Raw genomic sequence first — 22,551 nt, forward strand, 5'->3', positions numbered from 1 at the left:
GGCAACAGAGCGAGACTCTGTTTCAAAAAAAAAAAAAAAATTTTATTGGGCCAGGTGTGGTGGTTCATGCCTGTAATCCCAACACTTTGAAAGGAGGAACGCTTAAGACTAGCAGTTTGAGACTGGCCTGGGCAACACAGCGAAACTCTGTCTCTACAAAAAAAGTTTAAAAATTAGTTGGGTATGGTGACACACACCTGTAGACCCAGCTACTTGGCAGGGGTGAGGTGGGAGAATCACTTGAACCTGGGAGTTCAAGGACACAGTGAGCTAGGATCACGCCACTGCACTCCAGCCTGGCTGACAGAGCGAGACTCTGTCTCAAAAAAATAAAATAGAACGAAATTATCTTAAATGTTATTGGAATAGCTGGTAAAAACTGAATAAGGCCCAGGTGTGATGCATGATGGCTCATGCCTGTGGTACTAGCTATTAGGGAGGCTGAGGCAGGATAATCACTTGAGCCCAGGAGTTGGAGACCAGCCTGGGTGATATAGCAAGACCCTGCCTCAAGAAAATAGAAATGAAAATAAAAACAAAAATACTAGAAAGTGATATAAATATAAAAATAAGACCATGTTTATTAAACAATGTTCCTTTTAAAAAACTGAGTACTATCTGTAAACAGTATTGTATCAAAGTTAATTTCCTCGTTTTCATATTTTACTGTAACATGAATACCTTGTTTTTAGAAATACATACAGCATTTTTGAATAAAAGGGCATCATGTCTAAAACTGACTCTCATGTGGTTCATTAAAAGAACATAAGTAAAGCAGTGGAGACAAGATAAAGTAAACATCATATATGTCACCATTAACAACATTTGGAAACACTTGGCAAAAAGTCTCCAATAATTTTCCATATGATTCTCATAACTTTTTGGTAAATCTGAAATTATATCAAAGTAAGAAGTTAAAAGAAAAATACCAAAAGTCAGGTATTTTCTTTCTTTTGAGACAGAATCTCACTCTGTCACCCAGGCTGGAGTGCAGTGGGGCGATCTCGGCTCAATGCAATGTCCGCCTCCTGGGTTCAAGTGATTCTCCTGCCTCAGCCTCCTGAGTAGCTGGAATTATAGTTGTGAGCCACCACACCCAGCTAATTGTTTTGTATTTTTAGTAGAGACGGGGTTTTGCCATGTTGGCCAGGCTGGTCTCGAACTCCTGACCTCAGGTGATCCAGCCGCCTCAGCCTCCCAAAGTGCTGCCATTACAGGCATGGGCCATCCCGCCCAGACAACTCACGTATTTTCTTAAATCCGGAGTCCTCTTATCTTTCCCCACCTTTATCTCACCCTTCTCTTTCTTTTGCCTTTATTGTCTCTCTTCTGCTTAATTTGGTTTTTACTCCTTCTGGAATGGTGCTTGATTTAGTTCATTGAAGAGTTCCTAGTTACCAGATTGCTTGAGGGTATGAGGAGAGAGGACAATAAAAACAAAAGAAAATCAACAGCACATCAGTCTGGCCCAACGGGCTTAAAAACAACCAGATCTACAAATCTCAAACTCAGAGAACCTCACAGTCTGAAAGGATGATATGCAGCTAGTGTTCCCTATGAGCATCATAAAAACCTGAGGCTTTATGTAGCAAAGAAAATAATTTTAAAAGACAGGGAAATGTGTATTATTCCTTATAAATATTTTCACTCAAAATGCTAACCTAGAAAAGCTGGGTAAACCTATATGCTCGAGAGACTGAAAACCTCAAGACTGTGGACAATCCAAATTTTCTTACAGTAATATCACGTCACGTCTTGATAGGAAGTATTTCATTACCTTCTGGGGCTTCAAGGGTCTTCTTATTCTGCTCACACCACCCAATGGGGTAGAGATCAGCCTTCCTGATGTCACACCAGAAATCTGCTCTCCGATCCTCCCCATAGCCATCATAGCGGAGAAGGAGCAACTGCTCACAGGTGGTGATAATGGTGGCAACCCAGTAGGTCTCAGGATCTGTTCTAACAGCCACCTCCAGCTTCATCCCAGGAGCAAATCCATTTTGCAAACGTGTGTCCACCTTAACAGGGAAATGTTATTAAGCACCAGACAGGTATCTTAAATGAGTATTTCTTTGACCAATGTTCTTTTTTAAGACTTACAATTCTGAAGCACTAAATGCAATAACATCTCAAGGAAAGCCTGAGAAATTCCAATTCTAACTTACAGAAGCAATCCAGATAAAACAAACGAATAGCAATGCTGCTCTGTTCCATCTGACAATGAAGGAACTCAATATTTTCACCAAAGCAGTCTATTATGATTACAGAAAATGCTTCCTATTAAGTATATAAATTACTAGTCACCATTTTAATAGCTTTCAACACATTGTTTACAAGAATGATTTCTGCATCAATCAACAGGAAATTTATGATGCTAGAAAAGTGAGAAGACAAAAATAAACCGTAATGATAATAAATTAGTACAATATGTACCATATACAGGGAGCCATATTTCCCAGTTTCCCTAAAAGTCTATGTTTCCACCAATTACTCTTAAATAATAATTAATAACATCCCCCCTTTCCCTCTCAAAAGTGTTCTAATTTAGAAGAAACATTATATGGTCACAAAGGTCTGGGTTAGCAAATCTGGAACTATTAATACTTTATGTGTATACTAACATTAAATAAATATACTATGAATAATAAGAGCCAGGTTTCTCACCATGGGAAAAAGAAGTGACAAATAAGCAAAGGGAAGCCTGTGGTGTTGGACTGGAATCACATGCATCTGAACAGGGACATGATGATGGATTGGTAGGCAGATAGAGACAGACAGACAGGCAGATAGATGGATGGATGGATGGATAAAGAAATGAACGAATAATAGAGATGGAGACAACCATACACATGTATTTCCCAACTCTGTGAATTGAGAGGGACTAGAAATAATGACATGTAGTCACAGTAAGCAAATATAGTGTACAAATTTTGATTTCTTTCCTTTTTTATTTTTTTGAGACAAAGTTTCGCTCTGTTCACCCAGGCTGGAGTGCAATGGCGCGATCTCGGCTTACTGCAACCTCTGCCTCCTGGGTACAAGCGATTTTCCTGCCTCAGCCTCCTGAGTAGCTGGGGTTACAGGCGCCCGCCACCACATCCAGCTAATTTTTTGTATTTTTAGTAGAGATGGGGTTTCACCATGTTGGCCAGGCTGGTCTTGAACTACTGACCTCAGGTGATCCACCCACCTCAGCCTCCCAAAGTGTTGGGATTACAGGCGTGAGCCACCAGGCCCGGCCTCTTTTTTATTTTTTTAGACAGGGACTGGCTCTGCAACCCACACTAAAGTGCAGTGGTGCAATCTCGGCTCACTGCAACCTCAAGTCATCCTCCCACATCAGCCTCCTGAGTAGCTGAGACCCCAGATGTGCGCCACCATGCCTTGTTAATTTTTGTATTTTCTGTAGAGACGGGGTTTTGCCATGTTGCCCAGGCTGGTCTCAAACTGCCGACCTCAAGCAATCTGCCCATCTTGGCCTCCCAAAGTGCTGAGATTACAGTCATGAACCACTGTGCCTGGCCCAAATTTTGATTTCCAAATACCACCTTCCAATTAAAAAAAAAAAAACAAGGACTTCGGGGAAAAAAGCTTATTCCGATTCTGGGATAGGAAAAATACAATTAGAGCCTGGAATATCTTGTGATGCCAGAAAGTAAGGAAATGATCAAAAAATTATGGGAGTATGTTGAAGGAACATACAAGACAACTAGAAGGATCTCACTGGCTACATCTGGGACAATTTGAGCAATAAAATAAATAGTGAGAGTAATGCATTATAACTAATAGATTTAAATAAGTATCCATGAGTCCACACTGATATAAATTAGGGGAGAGGGGACAGATCTTCCTTAGAGTAGAAAACCAGTTAATAAATATTGAAAAAAAAAAGATGGAAATAGAAAATCACTAGTAGACAAACACCACAGAAATAAACATTGCAAGAGCCAGGCGCGGTGGCTCACATCTGTAATCCCAGTACTTTGGGAGGCCGAGGCAGGTGGATCACGAGGTCAGGAGATCGAGACCATCCTGGCTAACACAGTGAAACCGTCTCTACTAAAAATACAAAAAAAAATTAGCCAAGCGTGGTGGCGGGCGCCTGTAGTCCCAGCTACTCAGGAGACAGAGGCAGGAGAATGGCATGAACCCGGGAGGCGGAGCTTGCAGTGAGCCGAGATCGCACCACGGCAGGCAATCCAGCCTGGGCAACAGAGCGAGACTCCATCTCAAAAAAAAAAAAGAAAGAAAAAAAGAGATAAACATTGCAGGCAAGAATTATTGATGGACTCTAAAATACTATGATGAGAAACAGGATATCTGCAAAATCTCAAAGGTTCTCCCAGTAAGATTCTTATTAACTTCAAAGGGGAAAACAGCAACATTACAGTGAAAAAATCTGGCAGATGCCACGTAACTAACCAATCAAAGTTTGCATCAGTATCTTGCAGCCTTGATTTCATACAAGATAACTGCAATATCATTCCTACAACATTATTACCAAATCTGCACAAATTCAATCCAATCATGAGAAAAAAACAAATCCAAATTGAGGAATATTCCACAAATAGTTGACATGCAATATAGGCTCATCAAAAGTGTCAAGTCCATAAAAGACAAAGAAAGAACGAGGAACTGTCATATACCAGAGAAGACTATGAAGACATGACAAATAAATGCAATATGGCAACCACAGCCACTGGAAAATGCAAGTGGAATCCTGGAGACAGCCAGAGAGGGAAAGTCCCACATTCTGTGTAAAAAGTCCTCCCCCGCTAGTCACTACCTGTTCTATCACTATCCTAAACACTATGGTTATATTGACTATGTTTCCACACTATGTTAATGAAATTATGCGGTATGAATATTTTTTGAGTGGAGCTTCTCTTGTCGAACATTACTTATGAGATTTATTCATGCTGTTGCATGTAACAGTAGCTTACTTCTTTTCACTACTGTGTAGTATTCCACTATATGAATATGTCACAATTTATTCATTCCACTTCTACTAGTTACTAGCTATTTGGGCAGTTCACAGTTTTGGGAAGCTACAAATAATGATGCCATAAACATTTTTGCTTGTCCCTTGGTACATACATACACGAATTTCTAAAATACATAACAACCAAACTGTTTTCCAAAGAAGTTGTACCAATTTAGTTTCCCAATAGCATATGAGAAATCCTTTTGCTCCATTCCTTTTTTTTTTTTTTTGAGACAGAGTCTTACTCTGTCACCCAGGCTGGACTGCAGTGGAGTGATCTCGGCTCACTGCAAACTCCACCTTTCAGGTTCAAGTGATTCTCATGCCTCAGCCTCCCACGTAGCTGGGACCACAGGCACGTGCCACCACACCTGGTTGATTTTTGTATTTTTTGTAGCAACAAGGTTTCACCATATTGGCCAGGCTGGTTTCAAACTCTGGGCCTCAAGCGATCCACCTGCCTCAGCCTCCTAAAGTGCTGGGATTACAGGCGTGAGTCACCACGCCTGGCTCCTTTTGCTCCATTCTAACCAACATTTTTCTGTTTTCAGTCTTTTTCACTTTTTTTTTTTTTTTGAGACAAAGTCTCACTCTGTCGCACAGGCTGGAGTGCAGTGGCATCATCTCTGCTCACTGCAAGCTCTGCCTCCCAGGTTCACGCCATTCTCCTGCCTCAGCCTCCCAAGTAGCTGGGACTACAGGTACCTGCCACCAAGCCCAGCTAATTTTCTGTATTTTTAGTAGAGACCGGGTTTCACCGTGTTGGCCAGGATGGTCTCGATCTCCTGACCTCGTGATCCGCCCGCCTCGGCCTCCCAAAGTGCTGGGATTACAGGCGTGAGCCACCGCGCCCAGCCCCTTTTTTCACTTTTAACCATTTTGGAAGGTGTGTCATGTATCTTATTGTAATTTTAATTTGTATGATCTGATTATTAATCAAGTTGACAACCTTTATATTTATTAGTCATTTAGATTTCTTTTGGGAAATGCTTAAGTTCCTTACCCATATGTATTTTTTTTTTTTTTTTTCCTCGAGACAGCGTCTCCTTCTGTCGCCCAGGCTGGAGTGCAGTGGCGCGATCTCAGCTCACTGCAACCTCTGCCTCCCGGGCTCAAGTGATTCTCCTGCCTCAGTCTCCCAAGCAGCTGGGACTACAGGCATGCACCACCATGCCTGGCTAAGTTTTGTATTTTTAGTAGAGATGGGGTTTCACCATGTTGTCTAGGCTGCTCTCGAACTCCTGACCTCAAGCAATCCGCCTGCCTCGGCCTCCCAAAGTGCTGGGATTATAGGCGTGAGACACCGCACCCAGCTGCTTTTTCTCTATTTTTAAACAAATCTTTTCCTATCTTTAAAGGTCATAAGGATCATAAACTATATTATTATCTAGGAGCTATCATATTTAGAACTAACATACACCTGGAATTAATGAAGTTAATATGAAGTTAAATATGGGTAAGGGTTTATTTGTTTCAACATGTGTACACAATTAAACCAGCACTTTTCCCGACCACTATAAGTCATCACCTTTGTAATAAATCAAGTGTCCCTACAAAAGTGGATCTGTTTCTGATTTACTTTTCCTTAAAGTAGCACTATACTATCTTAATTAAACTTGATATCTAGTACAGCAAGTCTTCTCATTTTGTCTTATTCTTTAGGTGTGTCTGGCTATCCTTGATCCATGATATATCCATATAAAAATCAGAATCAGCTTGTCAATTTCTACCTAAAATTTTATATATATGTACTTTTTGAAATTTAATTTGTTTGCAGTAAATCTACAGACCTAGTTAGGGAAAACTGGTATCTTTACAATAGTGACTCTCTCATTACATGAACAAGGTGTATCCCTTCATGTATAAAGGTCTTTATTTTACATCAATAATGAATTGGAGTTGCCTTACAATTATTATTATTATTATTATTATTATTACTTTTGGAGACCGAGTCTCTCATTCTGCCGCCCAGGCTGAAGTACAGCGGCACAATCTCGGGTCACTGCAACCTCTGTCTCCTGGGCTCAAAGGATCCCCCCACCCCAGCCTCTGATGTAGCTAGGATTACAGGTGTGCTCCACCATGCCTGGCTAATTTTTAATTTTTTTTTTTTTTTTGTAGAAAAGGTCTCACTATATTGCCCAGGCTGGTCTCGCATTCCTGGGCTCAAGCAATTCTCCCACCTTGGCCTCCCAAAGTGCTGGGATTACAGGTGTGAGCCACTGCACCCAGCATCCTTGCAATTTTTTTTACATTTAATCCTAGACGTTTTATGTTTCTGATGTTACTGCATTTTCATTTAGTTCCAAATATTTCAAAGTTTCCCGAGACTGCTTCTTTTATCCATGTGTTATTCACAAGTGTGTTGTTTAATCTCTAAGTAACTAGGGACTTTCCAGCTATCTTTCTGTTATTGATTTCTAGTTTAATTTCACTGTGGTTTGAGAGCACACTGTATGATTTATATTATTTTAAATTTGTTAAGGTGTGCTTTATGGGCCTGTGTGTGGTCTATCTTTGTGAATGTTCCATGTGAGCTTGAGAAGAATGTGTCTTCTGCTGTTGTTGAAGTAGTCTACAGATGTCCATTATATCCAGTTGATTGATGGTATTGCAGAGCTCAACAATGTCCTTACTAATTTTCTGCCTGCTGGATCTGTCCATTTTCAATAGGAGGGCGTTGAATTTCCCAACTAATAATATTGAATCCATTTGTTTCTCCATGCAGTTCTACCAGGTTTTGACTTGCGTATTTTTACATTCTGTTGTTAGATGCATACATTTTAAGGACTGTTACGTCTTCTTGAAGAACTGACCCCTTTATTATTATGTAATGTCCTTCTTTTTTTTTTTTTTTTTTTTTTGAGACCGAGTTTCACTCTTGTTGCCCAAGCTGGAGTGCAGTGGCGTGATCTCGGCTCACCGCAACCTCCGCCTCCTAGATTCAAGCGATTCTCCTACCTGAGCCTTCCTGAGTAGCTGGGATTACAGGCATGCACCACCATGCCTGGCTAATTTTGTATTTTTAGTAGAAACAGGGTTTCTCCATGTTGGTCAGGCTGGTCTTAAACTCCCGACCTCAAATGATGCACTCATCTCGGCCTCCCAAAGTGCTGGGATTACAGGCGTAATGTCCTAACATTCCTTGCTTTGAAGTCAGCTCTGTCTGACATTAATACAGCTAGCTCTTTTTTTTGTTAGTGTTAGCATGGTATATCTTTCTCCATCCATTTACTTTTAACCTATATGTCTCTTTATATTTAAAGTGCTTTTATTATAGACAACATATAGTTGGGTCATATTTTTTGATCCACTCTGATAATCTCCATCTTTTTAACAGTGCATTTAGACCACTGACATTCAAAGTGATTACTGATATAGTTGGATTAATATCTATCATATATGTTAGTGTTTTCTATTTGTTGCCTTCTTCTTTGTTTCCATTTTGTCTTCCACTCTTTATCTGCCTTCTGTGGTTTTAAACAGGCATTTTATATTATTCCACTTTGCCTTCTTAGCATATTATATTTCTTTTAACTGTTTTTAGTAGTTGCCCTAGAGTTTACAATATACATTTAAACTAATCCAAATCCAATTTGTGATTTAAAAAAACCCTTATAATAACAATTCTAATTCTGCCATTTCTTCCCCTGTATCATTGCTACCATTTATATACGTAAGCATGCCTTAGCATATATTTATACATAAGCATACATAATCAAATAAATTGTTGCTGTCATTACTTTTTTTGTTTGTGTTTTGAGATGGAGTCTCGCTCTGTTGCCCAGGCTGGAGTGCAATGGCGCAATCTCAGCTCACTGCAACCTCCGCCTCCCAGATTCAAGCAATTCTCCCGTCTCAGCCTCCCAAGCAGCTGGAATTACAGGCACCCACCATCATGCCTGTCTAATTTTTGTATTTTTGTAGAGACAAGGTTTCACCATGTTGGCCAGGCTGGTCTTGAACTCCTGACCTCAGGTGATCCACCCGCCATGGCCTCCCAAAGTGCTGGGATTACAGGCGTGAGCCACCGCGCCCGGCTGCTGTCATTATTTTGAATAAACTGTTATATGTTCCCTCAATAAAGAATAAGAAATATTAGGCCAGGCATGGTGGCTCATGGCATAATCCCAGCATTTTGGGAGGCCAAGGCAGGAGGTTCCCTTGAGGCAAGGAGTTCAAAACCAGCCTGGGCAACATAGCAAGACCCACCTCTACCAAAATATATATATATATTTTTAAGTTAGTCAAGCATGGTGGTGGGTGTCTGTAGTCTCAGCTACTCTGGAGGCTGAGGCAGGAGGACTGCTTGAGCCTGAAGCTGCAGTGAGCTAGGATCACACCACTGCACTCCAGTCTGGGCAACGGAGCAAGACTCTTATCTTAAAAAAAAAAAAAAAAAGAAAAATCCAAGGTTTTCTTTTACATTTTAAAATTCCTTCTCCAAAAAAAAAAACACACATTCCTTCTCTAACACTCTTTTTTTTTTTTCCTTCCTCAGAAACCATGCAAGCAAGGATAGAGAGGACTGAAATAGTTAAGGCATTTAAAGCAAAAAGCCACTAATTTACAGCTGTGTATCAAGCAAAATTATCCTTAAAAAGTACTAAAGATTTTCTCAGGCAAACAAAAATTAAGGGATTCTGTCACCAGTAGACCTGCCTTGCAAGAAATATTAAAAGAAATTCTTTTTTTTTTTTTTTTGAGACGGCATTTTGCTCTTGTTGCCCAGGCTGGAGTGCAGTGGCATGATCTTGGCTCACTGCAACCTCCGCCTCTTGGGTTCAAGTGATTCTCCTGCCTCAGCCTCCCGAGTAGCTGGGATTACAGGCGCTTGCCACCACGACTGGCTAATTTTTGTATTTTTAGTAGAGAAGGGGTTTCATCATGTTGGCCAGGCTGGTCTCGAACTTCTGACCTCAGGTGATCTACCCACCGTAGCTTCCCAAAGTGTTGGGATTACAGGTGTGAGCCACCGTGCCTGGCCCAATTCTTTACAAAGAAGGAAAATTATATCAGTCAGAAACTCAGATCTACATAAAGAAAGGAAGCACATTAGAAAAGAAATAAAAGAAGGTAAAATAGAATCTTTAATTTTTCTTTTGTTTTTTTGAGACAGAATCTACTGTCACCCAGGATGGAGTGCAGTGGCACAGTCATAGCTCACTGCAACCTCAGCCTCCAGGAATCAAGCGATCCTCCCACTTCAGCCTCTCTAGTAGCTGTGACTACAAGTACATGCCACCATGCCCAGCTAATTTTTAAATTTTTTGTAGAGACAGGGTCTCACTATGTTGATCAGCCTGGTCTCAAACTCCTGGGCTCAAGCAATCTTCCCACCGTGGCCTCCCAAAGTGCTGGGATTATAGGCATGAGCCACTGTGCCCAGTCTAATTTTTCTTATTCTGAATTGAACTATCAGATAACGGCTTTTTCAAAATAATAATAGCGACAAAGTATTTGGTGATCATAGCTTATGAATATTACAGCTTATAAATTAATGAATGACAGCAATGTTATAAGAGACATGAGGGAGGAATTGGTAATACTTTGGTATAAGCTACTTGCACTACCTGTGAAGTCGTATAGTGTTACTTGAAAGACGACTTGGATTAGTTGTAAATGTATACTGCAAACTCAAGGGCAACCACTAAAAAGAAAATTGAAAACATGTTAAGAGCACTGTGTTAAGTTAAACAAGACAGACAAAAAAGGACAAATATTACACAATTCTTATGTGAGGTACACAGAAAGAAGAATAGAGGTTACCGGGATGTCAGGGAAGGACAGAATAGAAAGTCAGTATTTAGCGTACACAGTTTCTATTTGAGATGATAAAAAAGAAGTTCTGCTGATGGATGTACAACATTGTAAATGTACTTAATGCCACTGAACTATGCACTTAAAAATTATTAAAATGAGGCCATGTATGGTGGCTCACACTTGTAATCTCAGCACTTTGGGAGGTCAATGCAGGAGGACTGCTTGAGCCCCAAGGGTTCGAGACCAGCCTGGGCAGCACAGTGAGACCCTGTCTCTATAAAAAATACAAAAATTAGCCAGGCATGGTGGTGCATGCCTGTAGTCCTATCTGCTCAGGATGCTGGGGTGGGAGGATTGCTTGAGCCTAGGAGTTCAAGGTTACAGTAAGCTATGATATGATTGCACCACTACCTTCCAGCCTGGGCAGGGTCTTACTTTTATCAGACCCTGTCTATGAAAATAAATAAATAATTTTTAAAAATTATTAAAATGGCAAATTTTATGTATATTTTACCACAATAATTTTTTTAATTTAGTCGTTGCCGAAAGGTTTTCAATATGCATCTTTAATTGCAGTCTACTTACAAATGACATTTTACCACTTCACATGTTATGTAAAGATCTTAGAATGGTATACTACTCCTAGTCTTCTGTCCCATCATTTGTGTTATTATAGTTACATATGCTATAAACACACAGTAAATTTCTACTAATTTTGCTTCAAAGTTATCTTTCAGAGATATTGAAATTAAGAAAAAATAAACTTTTTATCAATCTACATTTATACCACTCCCATAATTATTTGTGTAGATTCAGGTTTCTGTCTTATAGCAAATTCCTTCTGTCTTACGAAGTTTCCTTACTGTTTTTTGTAGTGCAGGTCTCCTGGTGATGAATTCCCTTACTTTGTTTTCCTTTAAAAAGTCTTTATTTCTCCTTCACTTTTGGATGAAATTTTTGCCAGATATAGAATTCTGGGTTAAGTTTTTTTCTTTCAACATCTTAAAAATCTTACCCAACTATCTTGGTTGCACAGTGTCTGAAAAGAATTTTCCTCTTTCTCCTTGGTTCTCAGTAGTCTGAATATGATGTGTCTGGGTGGGTTTTATTTGTTTAGTAATTATTCTGTATGCATTATCTGAGTTTCTTGAATCTGTGGTATAGTATCTTTCTTTTCTTTGGAAAATTGTCCATCTCATCAAATATCTTTTCCTCGCTCTTCTTTTTCCTTCTGAGATTCCAATTATAAATATATTACACTTTTTGATATTATCTCACACTGTTGGTTGCTCTGGCCTCTTTTAAATTCCCACTCTTTTTTCTCTTTGTATTTCAATCTGGGCTATTTCTATTGATCTGTCTTCAAGTTCATGGATCCTTTCCTCAGCTGTGTCAAATCTACTGGTGAGCCCGCCAAAGGTATTCAACTTTGTTATCACATTTCTCATTTCTATTATTTCTATTTCATTTTTTCTAATAGTTTCCATCTCTGCTGCAATTCCTTTTCTGTTCATGCATGCCCTCCACCTATTCTGTTAGAGCTTTTAACATATTAATCACAGTTATTTAAAATTCCAACATCTGGGTCATATGAGTCTGGTTCTGTTGATTGCTTTGTCTTTTGACAGTTTGCTGTTTGTGTCTTGCTTCTTTATGTGCCCCATAATATTTGGTTGGAAGCCAGACATTATGTATAGAACAGTCAAGACTGAGGCAAATAGTATTTATGCCTGGAAATAGGCACGTTTCTTCTTTTCTTAGGACTTTAGTTTGAGAGAGAAAGTGAAGTCAATCTAGTCAGAAGTGAAGCTGGATTTGTGTTTTATTGTTGCTATGATGCATTCACAAGCAAACCACAGGCTTCAAATTCCTCTAGTATTATCTAGGATTTAGGGTATAGGCTCATTTGCCAGAGGGTTTTTCTTTTTATCTCAATGTCTGCTGTTCCACCCTCAGATTTAGGTCTTTTGTTGGTGACTGCACCTCAGAGACCATCTCTCTCCATGCTCTTGCCTCTCCCATACAACAGACCGCCATTTTTCAACACTCTCACTTGGTGGTGGGGGACAGGTATGAGAGAGTACTCTGTGAGACTCAGCTACAGTCTCAGAGGCTCTGTGTCCCTGCGTCTAGGGAGTGGGAACTTCTCAGTGATCCTACCTGTCCCTCAACTGTAGGGAATCCATAATGCTCCAGTATGTATTCCTATCCCTCTCCCAAGGTACAGAGGGCTTATTTTCCCTTCTATTCTACTTCCCAGGGTATAATGGGTCTGTACCTTTGTCGCAGGATTAATAAGAGTTTGTAATCATTCCCTAACAGTTTAAAGCTTTTGTCCTAGAGCATGTAGGTAACACTTAGTGTCTTTCCCACAGTGCGTGCCTTTCCTTCCACCAGAATGCACACGAGCAAGGCTTTTTCACTCTTTGAGACCCTTTCTCCCTGCAAATCTGATTGACCTCTAATTCCTCCTTCCTGTGCTCCAAATTGGATCCTGTAAAACTCTTGCCATAGGCCTGCACATCCATCTCCTTTGATTTGGAGATCTGAGTTCTACCAGCTTTGCCTATGATCTGCTAGCCACAAGCATCCCATCTCAGAATCTTCCCACACCCATGCTTGATTTTCACTGTATTTGGCAGCCCTTCACCATACATTATGATTCAGATTTCCTACATTTGACAATAAAGAAGTTTTGCATTTGTTTTCCACTCTCCTGGTTGCTTTGTCATTCAAAGAGGAAGAGGTGAAATCTGTTTCTTTAACGTGACATTTTTAGAACCAGAATCTTTGTAAGAAAATTTGTTCTCCATTTGAATATTAGTACAAATAAATAAGCTTGGGTAAATATATATCAGAATAAGAATAACACCAAAAACAAGAATTTGAAGGTATTACATAACCACTAAATAGGCTTTCCCTGTTAAAAAAGAATATTGAAAACAATTAGAAAAGATTAACCAATGCTGCCGAGACCAGCTCGGTTGGGGAGAACCTAACCCAGCAGCGCTAGAGGAATTAAAGACACACACACAGAAATATAGAGGTGTGAAGTGGGAAATCAGCGGTCTCACAGCCTTCAGAGCTGAGAGTCCTGAACAGAGATTTACCCACTTATTTATTAACAGCAAACCAATCATTAGCATTGTTTCTACAGATATTAAATTAACTAAAAGTATCCCTTAAGGGAAACGAAGGGATGGGCCGAATTAAATGAATAGGTTGGGCTATTTAACTGCAGCAGGAACATGCCCTTAAAGACACAGATTGCTCATGCTTTAGTTTGTGTCTAAAGAATGCCTTTAAGCGGTTTTCTGCCCTGGGCGGGCCAGGTGTTCCTTGCCCTCATTCCCATAAACCCACAACCTTCCAGCTTGGGCGTTAGGGCCATTATAGACATGTTACAGTGCTGCAGAGATTTTATTTATGGCCAGTTTTGGGGCCAGTTTATGGCCAGACTTTGGGGGGCTTGCTCCCAACAATGCAATATGAAATAAAATCCTTATCTGAAATATGTAATTCTCACCACTTTAAGAGAGATATAAATGAACAAAGAATAACCAAAAAGGGCAGCTAACATGACTGAGTTTTTACACACGGAAAACTAAAAATAGTGGGACTCGCTGTGCATGGTGGCTCACACCTGTAATCCCAGCACTTTGGGAGGCTGAGGCGGGTGGATCACGAGGTCAGGAGATCGAGACCATCCTGGCTAACACGGTGAAACCCCATCTCTACTAAAAATACAAAAAATTGGCCGGGTGTGATGGCGGGCGCCTGCAGTCCCAGCTACTCGGGAGGCTGAGGCAGGAGAATGGCAGGACTCTTTAGCATATAAAGACAACAGCTAAAAGAATATGGTTTATATTCACAGACAACACTGACTGTGCATCAGTGTCTTCACAAATCCTAGAACAAAAGAAGTATGCCCTATTGAACATTGCTATGGGCTAAACTGTTCACCCCAAAATTTGTATGTTCAAACCCTAAGCTCCAGTATGACTGTTTGGATATACGCCCTTTATGAAGGTTGTCTTAGTCCATCTGGGGTGCTACACCAAAATATCTTAGGCTGGAAAATGTATAAACAACAGAAATTTACTGCTCACAATCCTGGAGGCTGGAAAGTCCAAGATGAAGGCCCCAGGGGATTCAGAATCTGGTGAGGGTTCACTTTCTGCTTCAAAGATGGTGCCTTCTTGCTGTCTTCACATGGTGGAAGTTGAGCAAACAAGCTCTCTCAAGCCTCCTTTATAATGGTGCTAATCCCATTCATGAGAAAAAACCTTTATGGCCAAATCACCTCCCCAAGGCCCCACCTCTTCATACCAACGCAATGGGGATTAGGTTTCAACATATAAATTTTGGGAGGGCACAAACATTTAGAGGTCATAAGGATGGAGCCCTGATCTAACAGAATTGGTTCTTCTTCCTTTAAGAAGAGACACCACAGAGCTCTTACTGTTTCTACCATGTGAAGACACAGCAAGGTGGCAACTATCTGCAAGCCAGAAAGAGGGCCCTCACCAGAAAGCAGCTACACATCTAGGCTTTCAGTCTCCATAACTGTGAGAAGATAAATGTCAGTTGTTTAAGCCACCTAGTCTATGATATTTTGTTATGGCAGCCCAAGCAGACTATGACAAATATGAAATAAGTAGTTTTAGAATTAATTATTCTGTGTGTTTTAAGAGGGAGTTTGAGTAAACAGGTTAAAAACTAGGTCTAGGATGGGCACAGTAGCTCACGCCTGTAATCCCAGCACTCTGGGAGGCCAAGGCAGGAAGATTGTTTAAGCCCAGGAGTTTAAGACTGGCCGACATGGTGAAACACCATCTCTACTAAAAATTAGCTGGGTGTGGTGGTGTACACCTGTAGTCCCAGTTACTTAAGAGGCTGAGGTGGGAGGGTCACCTGAGCCCAGGGGGTTGAGGCTGCAGTGAGCTATGATGGGCGATGGAGTGAGACAATGAACCCCTACCCCCCTCACCAAAAAAAAACCTAGGTCTAGATATAAATTATAAACAAAATTTGGGGTACTTTCTTACATTCTAAAGTCATTACACAGGGCAAATATGTTGTCATTGACAAGGCATTAAACTGGGTTGTTAGGGCATAAAACCAGGCTGCACAGGCCACTAATATGACATGTAAATATGCATGTCATACTTATGTTCTGCTCAGTAAGAGTGACAGCAAATAATGCTATTGAAATTACTTTCAGTGAATGCAACAAAGTAAATGCAACAAAGTACAATAATTTTTTTCAATTTATGACAAGGTTTTTTGACAAAAGTAAAGGAATATTCATAAATGGTCAAAAAGATAAGTCACGCATTGAGTGGCAGAAAATACACAAAACCAAAAAGGATTTTAGAATATGGCAAGTGTGACCAGGCACAGTGGCTCATGCCTGTAATCCCAGCACTTTGGGAGGCTGAGGTGGGAGGATCACGCGGTCAGGAGATCGAGACCATCCTGGCAATGGTGAAACCCCATCTCTACTAAAAATACAAAAAATTAGCCGGGCGTGGTGGCGGGCGCCTGTAGTCCCAGCTACTCGGGAGGCTGAGGCAGGAGAATGGCGTGAACCCGGGAGGCGGAGCTTGCAGTGAGCCAAGATCGTGCCACTGCACTCCAGCCTGGGTGACAAAGCGAGACTCCGTCTCAAAAAAAAATAAAAATAAAAAAAATAAAGAATATGGCAAGTGTTCTTACTAAGGGTGGCAGGAGGAAAGAAAAAGCTCTTAAATTACTTCAAGTACCACAAATTAAAATAACTTTAAATTCTCTAATGATAATACAGAGATTCAAAATAAAGGGATATAACACCAGTAAGGCAAATATAGTTATTGCTTACATGTTTAAAAGACCCATAGGGAACTGCTGTGGACCCTGTTTCTTCTAGATAATCTTCCCAGCTTAATTCTACCTCTTCCATACCAGAGCCGGCATCTAGAATTAAAAATAAAACAAAAACAGGTGAATCCCAATTAAAGAAAACTCAAGGTATAAAAACATAAACCTAATAAACCTAACTTTACAGAATTTACTTCACAACTGATTTTGCACAAAAGAATTAAGTGGGGTTTTGTTTTGTTTTGTTTTTGTTTTTTAAATGATAGGTGCCCTTAGTGCACTGATTGTCAACGAATCTTCACAGAACAGCAGTTTGACATGCTATCTCTTGCTGAAGAGGCACCCAAATCTAGAGTTCACCCAAATGGATCACATAAAACTGGTAGGAGTATAAACCATTACTATCACTTTGGACTGAAATTTAGTATTCTAATGTCAAACATTGAAGATACTTAATAAGCATTTCAAACTTAAATTTTCAACTTGATCCTTTCTTAGTACTCTCTGAGTGAAAGATACTCCTAGTAAATATTTTACCTTAATAAAAAAAAAAGTGTCATTATCCTTGCCTCCCTCCCTTTTTCTCCATACCTTATATCCAATCCATAGAAGAATTCCGTAGGTACTATCTTCAAAATATATCCAAAAGCTAGAAAGATCTCCTAACGTCACAACTAAATCAACTAGAGAACCAAGAGCAAACAAACCCCAAAGCTAGCAGGAGACCAGAAATAACCAAGATCAGAATGGAACTGAAGGAGATAGAGACACGAAAAACCCTTCAAAAAAATAAACAAATACAGGCACTGGTTTTTTGAAAAAATTAATAAAATACCTGTAATCCCAGCACTTTGGGAGGCTGAGGTGGGCAGATCACTTGAGGTCAAGAGTTCAAGACCAGCCTGGTCAACATGGTGAAACCCCGTCTCTACTAAAAATACAAAAATTACCAGGCATGGTGGCACATGCCTGTAATCCCAGCTACTCAGGAGACTGAGTCAGGAGAACTGCTTGAACCCAGGAGGCAGAGGTTGCAGTGAGCCGAGATCGTGCCAGTGCACTCCAGCCTGGGTGATGGAGCGAGACTCTATCTCAAAAATAAACAAATAAATAAATAAATAACAAAATAGAACACCAGACAAAGAAGAAAAAAGAGAAAAATCACATGGACACAATAAAAAATGATAAAGGAGATATCACCACCGATCCCACAGAAATACAAACAACCATCAGAGAATACTATAAATACTTCTATGCAAATAAACTAGAAAATTTACAAGAAATGGATAAATTCCTGGACACATACACCCTCCCAAGACTGAACCAGGAAGAAGTTGAATCCCTGAATAGACCAATAATGAGTTCTGAAATTGAGGCAGTAATGAACAGCCTACCAACCAAAAAAAGCTCAGGACAGATGGATTCACAGCAGATTTCTACCAGAGGTACAAAGAAGAGTTGGTATCATTTCTTCTAAAACTATTCCAAAAAACTGAAAATGAGGCACTCCTCCCTAAGTCACTTTATGAGGCCAGCATCATCCTGATACCAAAACCTGTCAGAGAAACAACAACAAAAAATAAAACTTCAGGCCAATATTCCTGATGAACATCAATGCAAAAATCCTCAATAAAATACTGGCAAACAGAATGCAGAAGCACATCAGAAAGCTTATCTACCACAATTACGTAGGCTTTATCCCTGAAATGCAAGGCTGGTTCAACAGACGCAAATCAATAAACGTAGTCCATCACATAAACAGAACTAAAGATAAAAACCACATGATTATCTCAAAAGACACAGAAAAGCCTTTGAAAAAATTCAACATCCCTTCATGTTAAAAACTCTCAGTAGGCTGGGCATGGTAGCTCACGCCTGTAATCCCAGCACTGTGGGAGACCACGGCAGGCATGATCACGAGGTCAAGAGATGGAGACCATCCTGGCCAATGTGGTGAAACCCCGTCTCTACTAAAAATACAAAAATTAGCTGGGTGTGGCGGCACGCACCTGTAGTCCCAGCTACTCGGGAGGCTGAGGCAGGAGAATTGCTTGAAACTGGGAAGCAGAGGTTGCAGTGAGCTGAGATCACGCCACTGCACTCCAGCCTGGTGATGGAGCGAGGCACTGTCTCAAAAATAAATAAATAAATAAATACAATAGGCTGGGTGCAGTGGCTCACGTCTGTAATCCCAGCACTTTGGAAGGCCGAGGCTGGTGGATGACAAGGTCAGGAGTTTGAGACCAGCCTAGCCAACATGGTGAAATCCCATCTCTACCAAAAATACAAAAAAATTAGCCGGGCGTGGTGGCGTGCGCTTATAGTCCCAGCTACTCAGGAGGCTGAGAGAGAAGAATCACTTGAACCGGGGAGGTGGAGGTTGCCGTGAGCCGAGGTTGCGCCACTGGACTCCAGGCTGGGCGACAGAGCGAGATTCCATCTCAAAAAATAAATAAATAAAATAAAATAAAAACTCTCAATAAACTAGGTATTGATGGAACATATCTCAAAATAATAAGAGCCATTTATGACAAACCCACAGCCAATATCATACTGAATGGGCAAAAGCTGGAGGCATTCCCCTTGAAAACTAGCACAAGACAAGGATGCCCTCTATCACCACTCCTATTAAACATAGAATTGGAAGTTCTCACTGGGGCAATCAGGCAAGAGAGAGTGATAAAGCGTATTCAAATAGGAAGAGAGGAAATCAAACTGTCTGTTTGCAGGTGACATGATCCTGTATCTAGAAAACCCCATCGCTTCAGCCCAAAAGCTTCTTAAGCTGAGAAGTTAACTTCCGCAAAAATCTCACGATACAAAATCAATGTGCAAAACTCACAAGCATTCCTATACGCCAACAACAGACAAGCAGAAAGCCAAATCATGAATGAACTTCCATTCACAATTGCTACAGAGAATAAAATACCTAAGAATACAGTTAACAAGGGAAGTGAAAGACCCCTTCAAGGAGAACTACAAACCACCGCTCGAGGAAATGAGAGAGGACACAAACAAATGGAAAAACATTCCATGCTCACAGACAGAAAGAATCAAAATATCATGAAAATGGTCATACTACCCAAAGTAATTTATAGATTCAATACTATTCCCATTAAACTACCACTGACATTCTTCACAGAATTAGAAACAAATTTCACAGGAAACCAAAAAAGAGCCTGTATAGCCAAGACAATCCTAAGCAAAAAGAACAAAGGTGAAGGCATAACCCTACCTGACTTCAAACTATACTACAAGCCTCAAAACAGCATGATACTTGTACAAAAACAGACATCTAGACCAATGGAACAGAATAGAGAACTCAGAAATAAGACTGCACATCTACAACCATCTGATTTTCAACAAACCTGACAAAAACAAGCACTGAGGAAAGGATTCCCTATTTAATAAATGGTGCTGGGAGAACTGACTAAGCCATAAGCAGAAAATTGAAACTGGATTCCTTCCTTACACCTAATACAAAAATTAACTCAAGATGCATTAAAGACTTAAATGTAAAACCCAAAATTATACAAACCCTAGAAGAAAATCTAGGCACTAACATTCAAGGCATAGGCATGGGCAAAGATTTCATGACAAAAACGTCAAAAGCAATTGCAACAAAAGCAAAAATTGACAAACGGGATCTAACTAAACTAAAGAGCTTCTGCATAGCAAAAGAAACAATCACCAGAGCGAACAGACAACCTAAAGAATGGGAGAACATTTCTGTAATCTCTCCATCTGACAAAGGTCTAATATCCAGAATCTACAAGGAACTTAAACAAATTTACAAGAAAAAACCCAACAACCCCATTAAAAAGCGGACAAAGGACATGAACAGACACCTTACAAAAGAAGACATTTATGTGGGCAACAAACATAAAAAAAAGCTCAACATCACTGATGATTAGAGAAATGCAAATCAAAACCACAATGAGATACCATCTCACGCCAGTCAGAATGATGATTATTAAAAAGCCAAGAAACAGGCTGGGCAGGGTGGCTCATGCCTGTAATCCCAGCACTTTGGGAGGCCGCGGCAGGCGGACCACTTGAGGTCAGGAATTCAAGACCAGCCTGGCTAACATGGTGAAACCCCATCTCTACTAAAAATACAAAAATTAGCCAGGCGTGGTGGCGTGTGCCTGTAATCCCATCTACTCAGGAGGCTGAGGCAGGAGAATCTCTTGAACCTGGGAGGCGGAGGTGGCAGTGAGCAGAGATCACACCACTGCACTCCAGCCTGGGTGACAGAGTGAGACTCTGTCTCAAAAAAATTAAATTAAATTAAAAAGTCAAGAAACAACAGATGCTGTTGAGGCTGCAGAGAAATAGGAACACTTTTACACTGTTGGTGGGAATGTAAATTAGTTCAGCCATTGTGGAAGACAGTGTGCCAATTCCTCAAAGGCCTGGAACCAGAAATACCATTTGACCCAGCAATCCCATTACTGGGTATCTACCCAAAGGAATATAAATCATTCTATTATGAAGATACATGCACATGTATGTTCACGGCAGTACTATTCTCAATAGCAAAGACATGGAATCAACCCAAATGCCCATCAACAATAGACTGGATAAAGAAAACCTGGTACATATACACCATGGAATACTATGCAGCCATAAAAAGGAATGAGATCATGTCCTTTGCGGGGACATGGATGGAGCTGGAACCCATTATCTTCAGCAAACTAACACAGCAACAGAAAAGCAAACCCTACATGTTCTCACTTATAAGTGGGAGCTGAACAATGTGAAAACATGGACACATCAGGGGGAAAAGCATACACTGGGGCCTGTCAAGGGGGACGGGGGAGGGAGAGCATCAGGAAAAATAGTTAATGTATACTGGGCTTAATACCTAGGTGATGAGCTGATAGGTGCAGCAAATCACCATGGCACATGTTTACCCATGTAACAAACCTGCACATCCTGCACATGTATCCCGGAAATTAAAAACAAACAAAAAACATATTTCAAATCGAATCACTTCCCACCATATCTACTGGCTATCTCTAGTCCAAGGTCTAACCACAATATCTTCCACCTTTCAATTACACTTAAAATCTAAAATCTGTGGGACACTACAAAGGCCGTACATGACCTGATCCCTGGCTGCCTACCCTACCACTTTATCCCCAGCCAGACTCTCCAGGCTCACCACACTCGGGTGACAATGAGGTTCCTGCCATTCTTTAATCATACTCTTTCTACAAACCCTCTACATTTGCTATCCCTCAACTCAAAGAATCATCTCCCAGTGTCCTTCATGCTCCATTTCATTCAAGTCTCTACTCAAATGTTCGTCTTCAGAAAGGCAACAGTATCCATCTTTAGGCTCTGCTTCCCTTTTCTTCATGGCATTCATTCCTATTGACAATATACCTGTTAGATCATAAACTCCATAAAGTCAGGAATTTGCCACCTAGATTCTTACAATACTCTTGTTAAGTGAGCCAAGACTCAAATACTCTATAATCCAATAATCTCACTTCACATAAACTCCCTAAGAGCAGGGATGGTTGTTTTGTTGTTGTTGTTGTTGTTCATTGACGTATTCCTCCAGAACAATGCTTGCTATATAGAAGACTCTCAATAAACTGCTGAATGAGTACACCCTAGGGGAAACCATACTCCACATGACCACAAGGCGGTAAATATAAGGATGTTCATCACAGCAGCATTTGTAATATCAACAAACTGGAAGCAGTAAGTAGAATAGATAAGTTATGGCAACCCTTCAATGGAATACTACTATACAGCAGTTGAAATGAATGCTAGTGTTGACACAGATAAGTCTCAAAAACACACATCAAGCAGAAAAGGCAAGTGCAGAATGAAAAGCACAGCTAGGTTTCAAAACAAAACTTTGCAGTGTAATGTTTATGAATACATGCATATTAATATAAGAGTGTAAAGAAAAGGATGAAAAGAATACG

The 22,551-nt window shown here is 40.3% G+C and overlaps 1 protein-coding gene across 6 annotated transcripts in view; it reads right to left on the reverse strand.

Moving 5' to 3' along the window:
- The window catches only part of SFMBT1 (Scm like with four mbt domains 1), a 145,695-nt gene that overhangs the window by 36,887 nt on the left and 86,257 nt on the right, over positions 1-22,551 (reverse strand). For all 6 annotated transcript variants that reach the window (XM_009445643.5, XM_016941278.4, XM_054681989.2 and 3 more), the window contains 2 exons: positions 16,608-16,702; positions 1,778-2,018 (listed from right to left, as the gene is read on the reverse strand). In XM_009445643.5, the coding sequence (XP_009443918.1) occupies positions 1,778-2,018; positions 16,608-16,702 (336 nt within the window). The remainder of the gene's footprint in view (positions 1-1,777; positions 2,019-16,607; positions 16,703-22,551) is intronic.

Source organism: Pan troglodytes, chromosome 2 (assembly GCF_028858775.2).
Source record: "Pan troglodytes isolate AG18354 chromosome 2, NHGRI_mPanTro3-v2.0_pri, whole genome shotgun sequence".
Classification (NCBI taxonomy): domain Eukaryota; kingdom Metazoa; phylum Chordata; class Mammalia; order Primates; family Hominidae; genus Pan; species Pan troglodytes.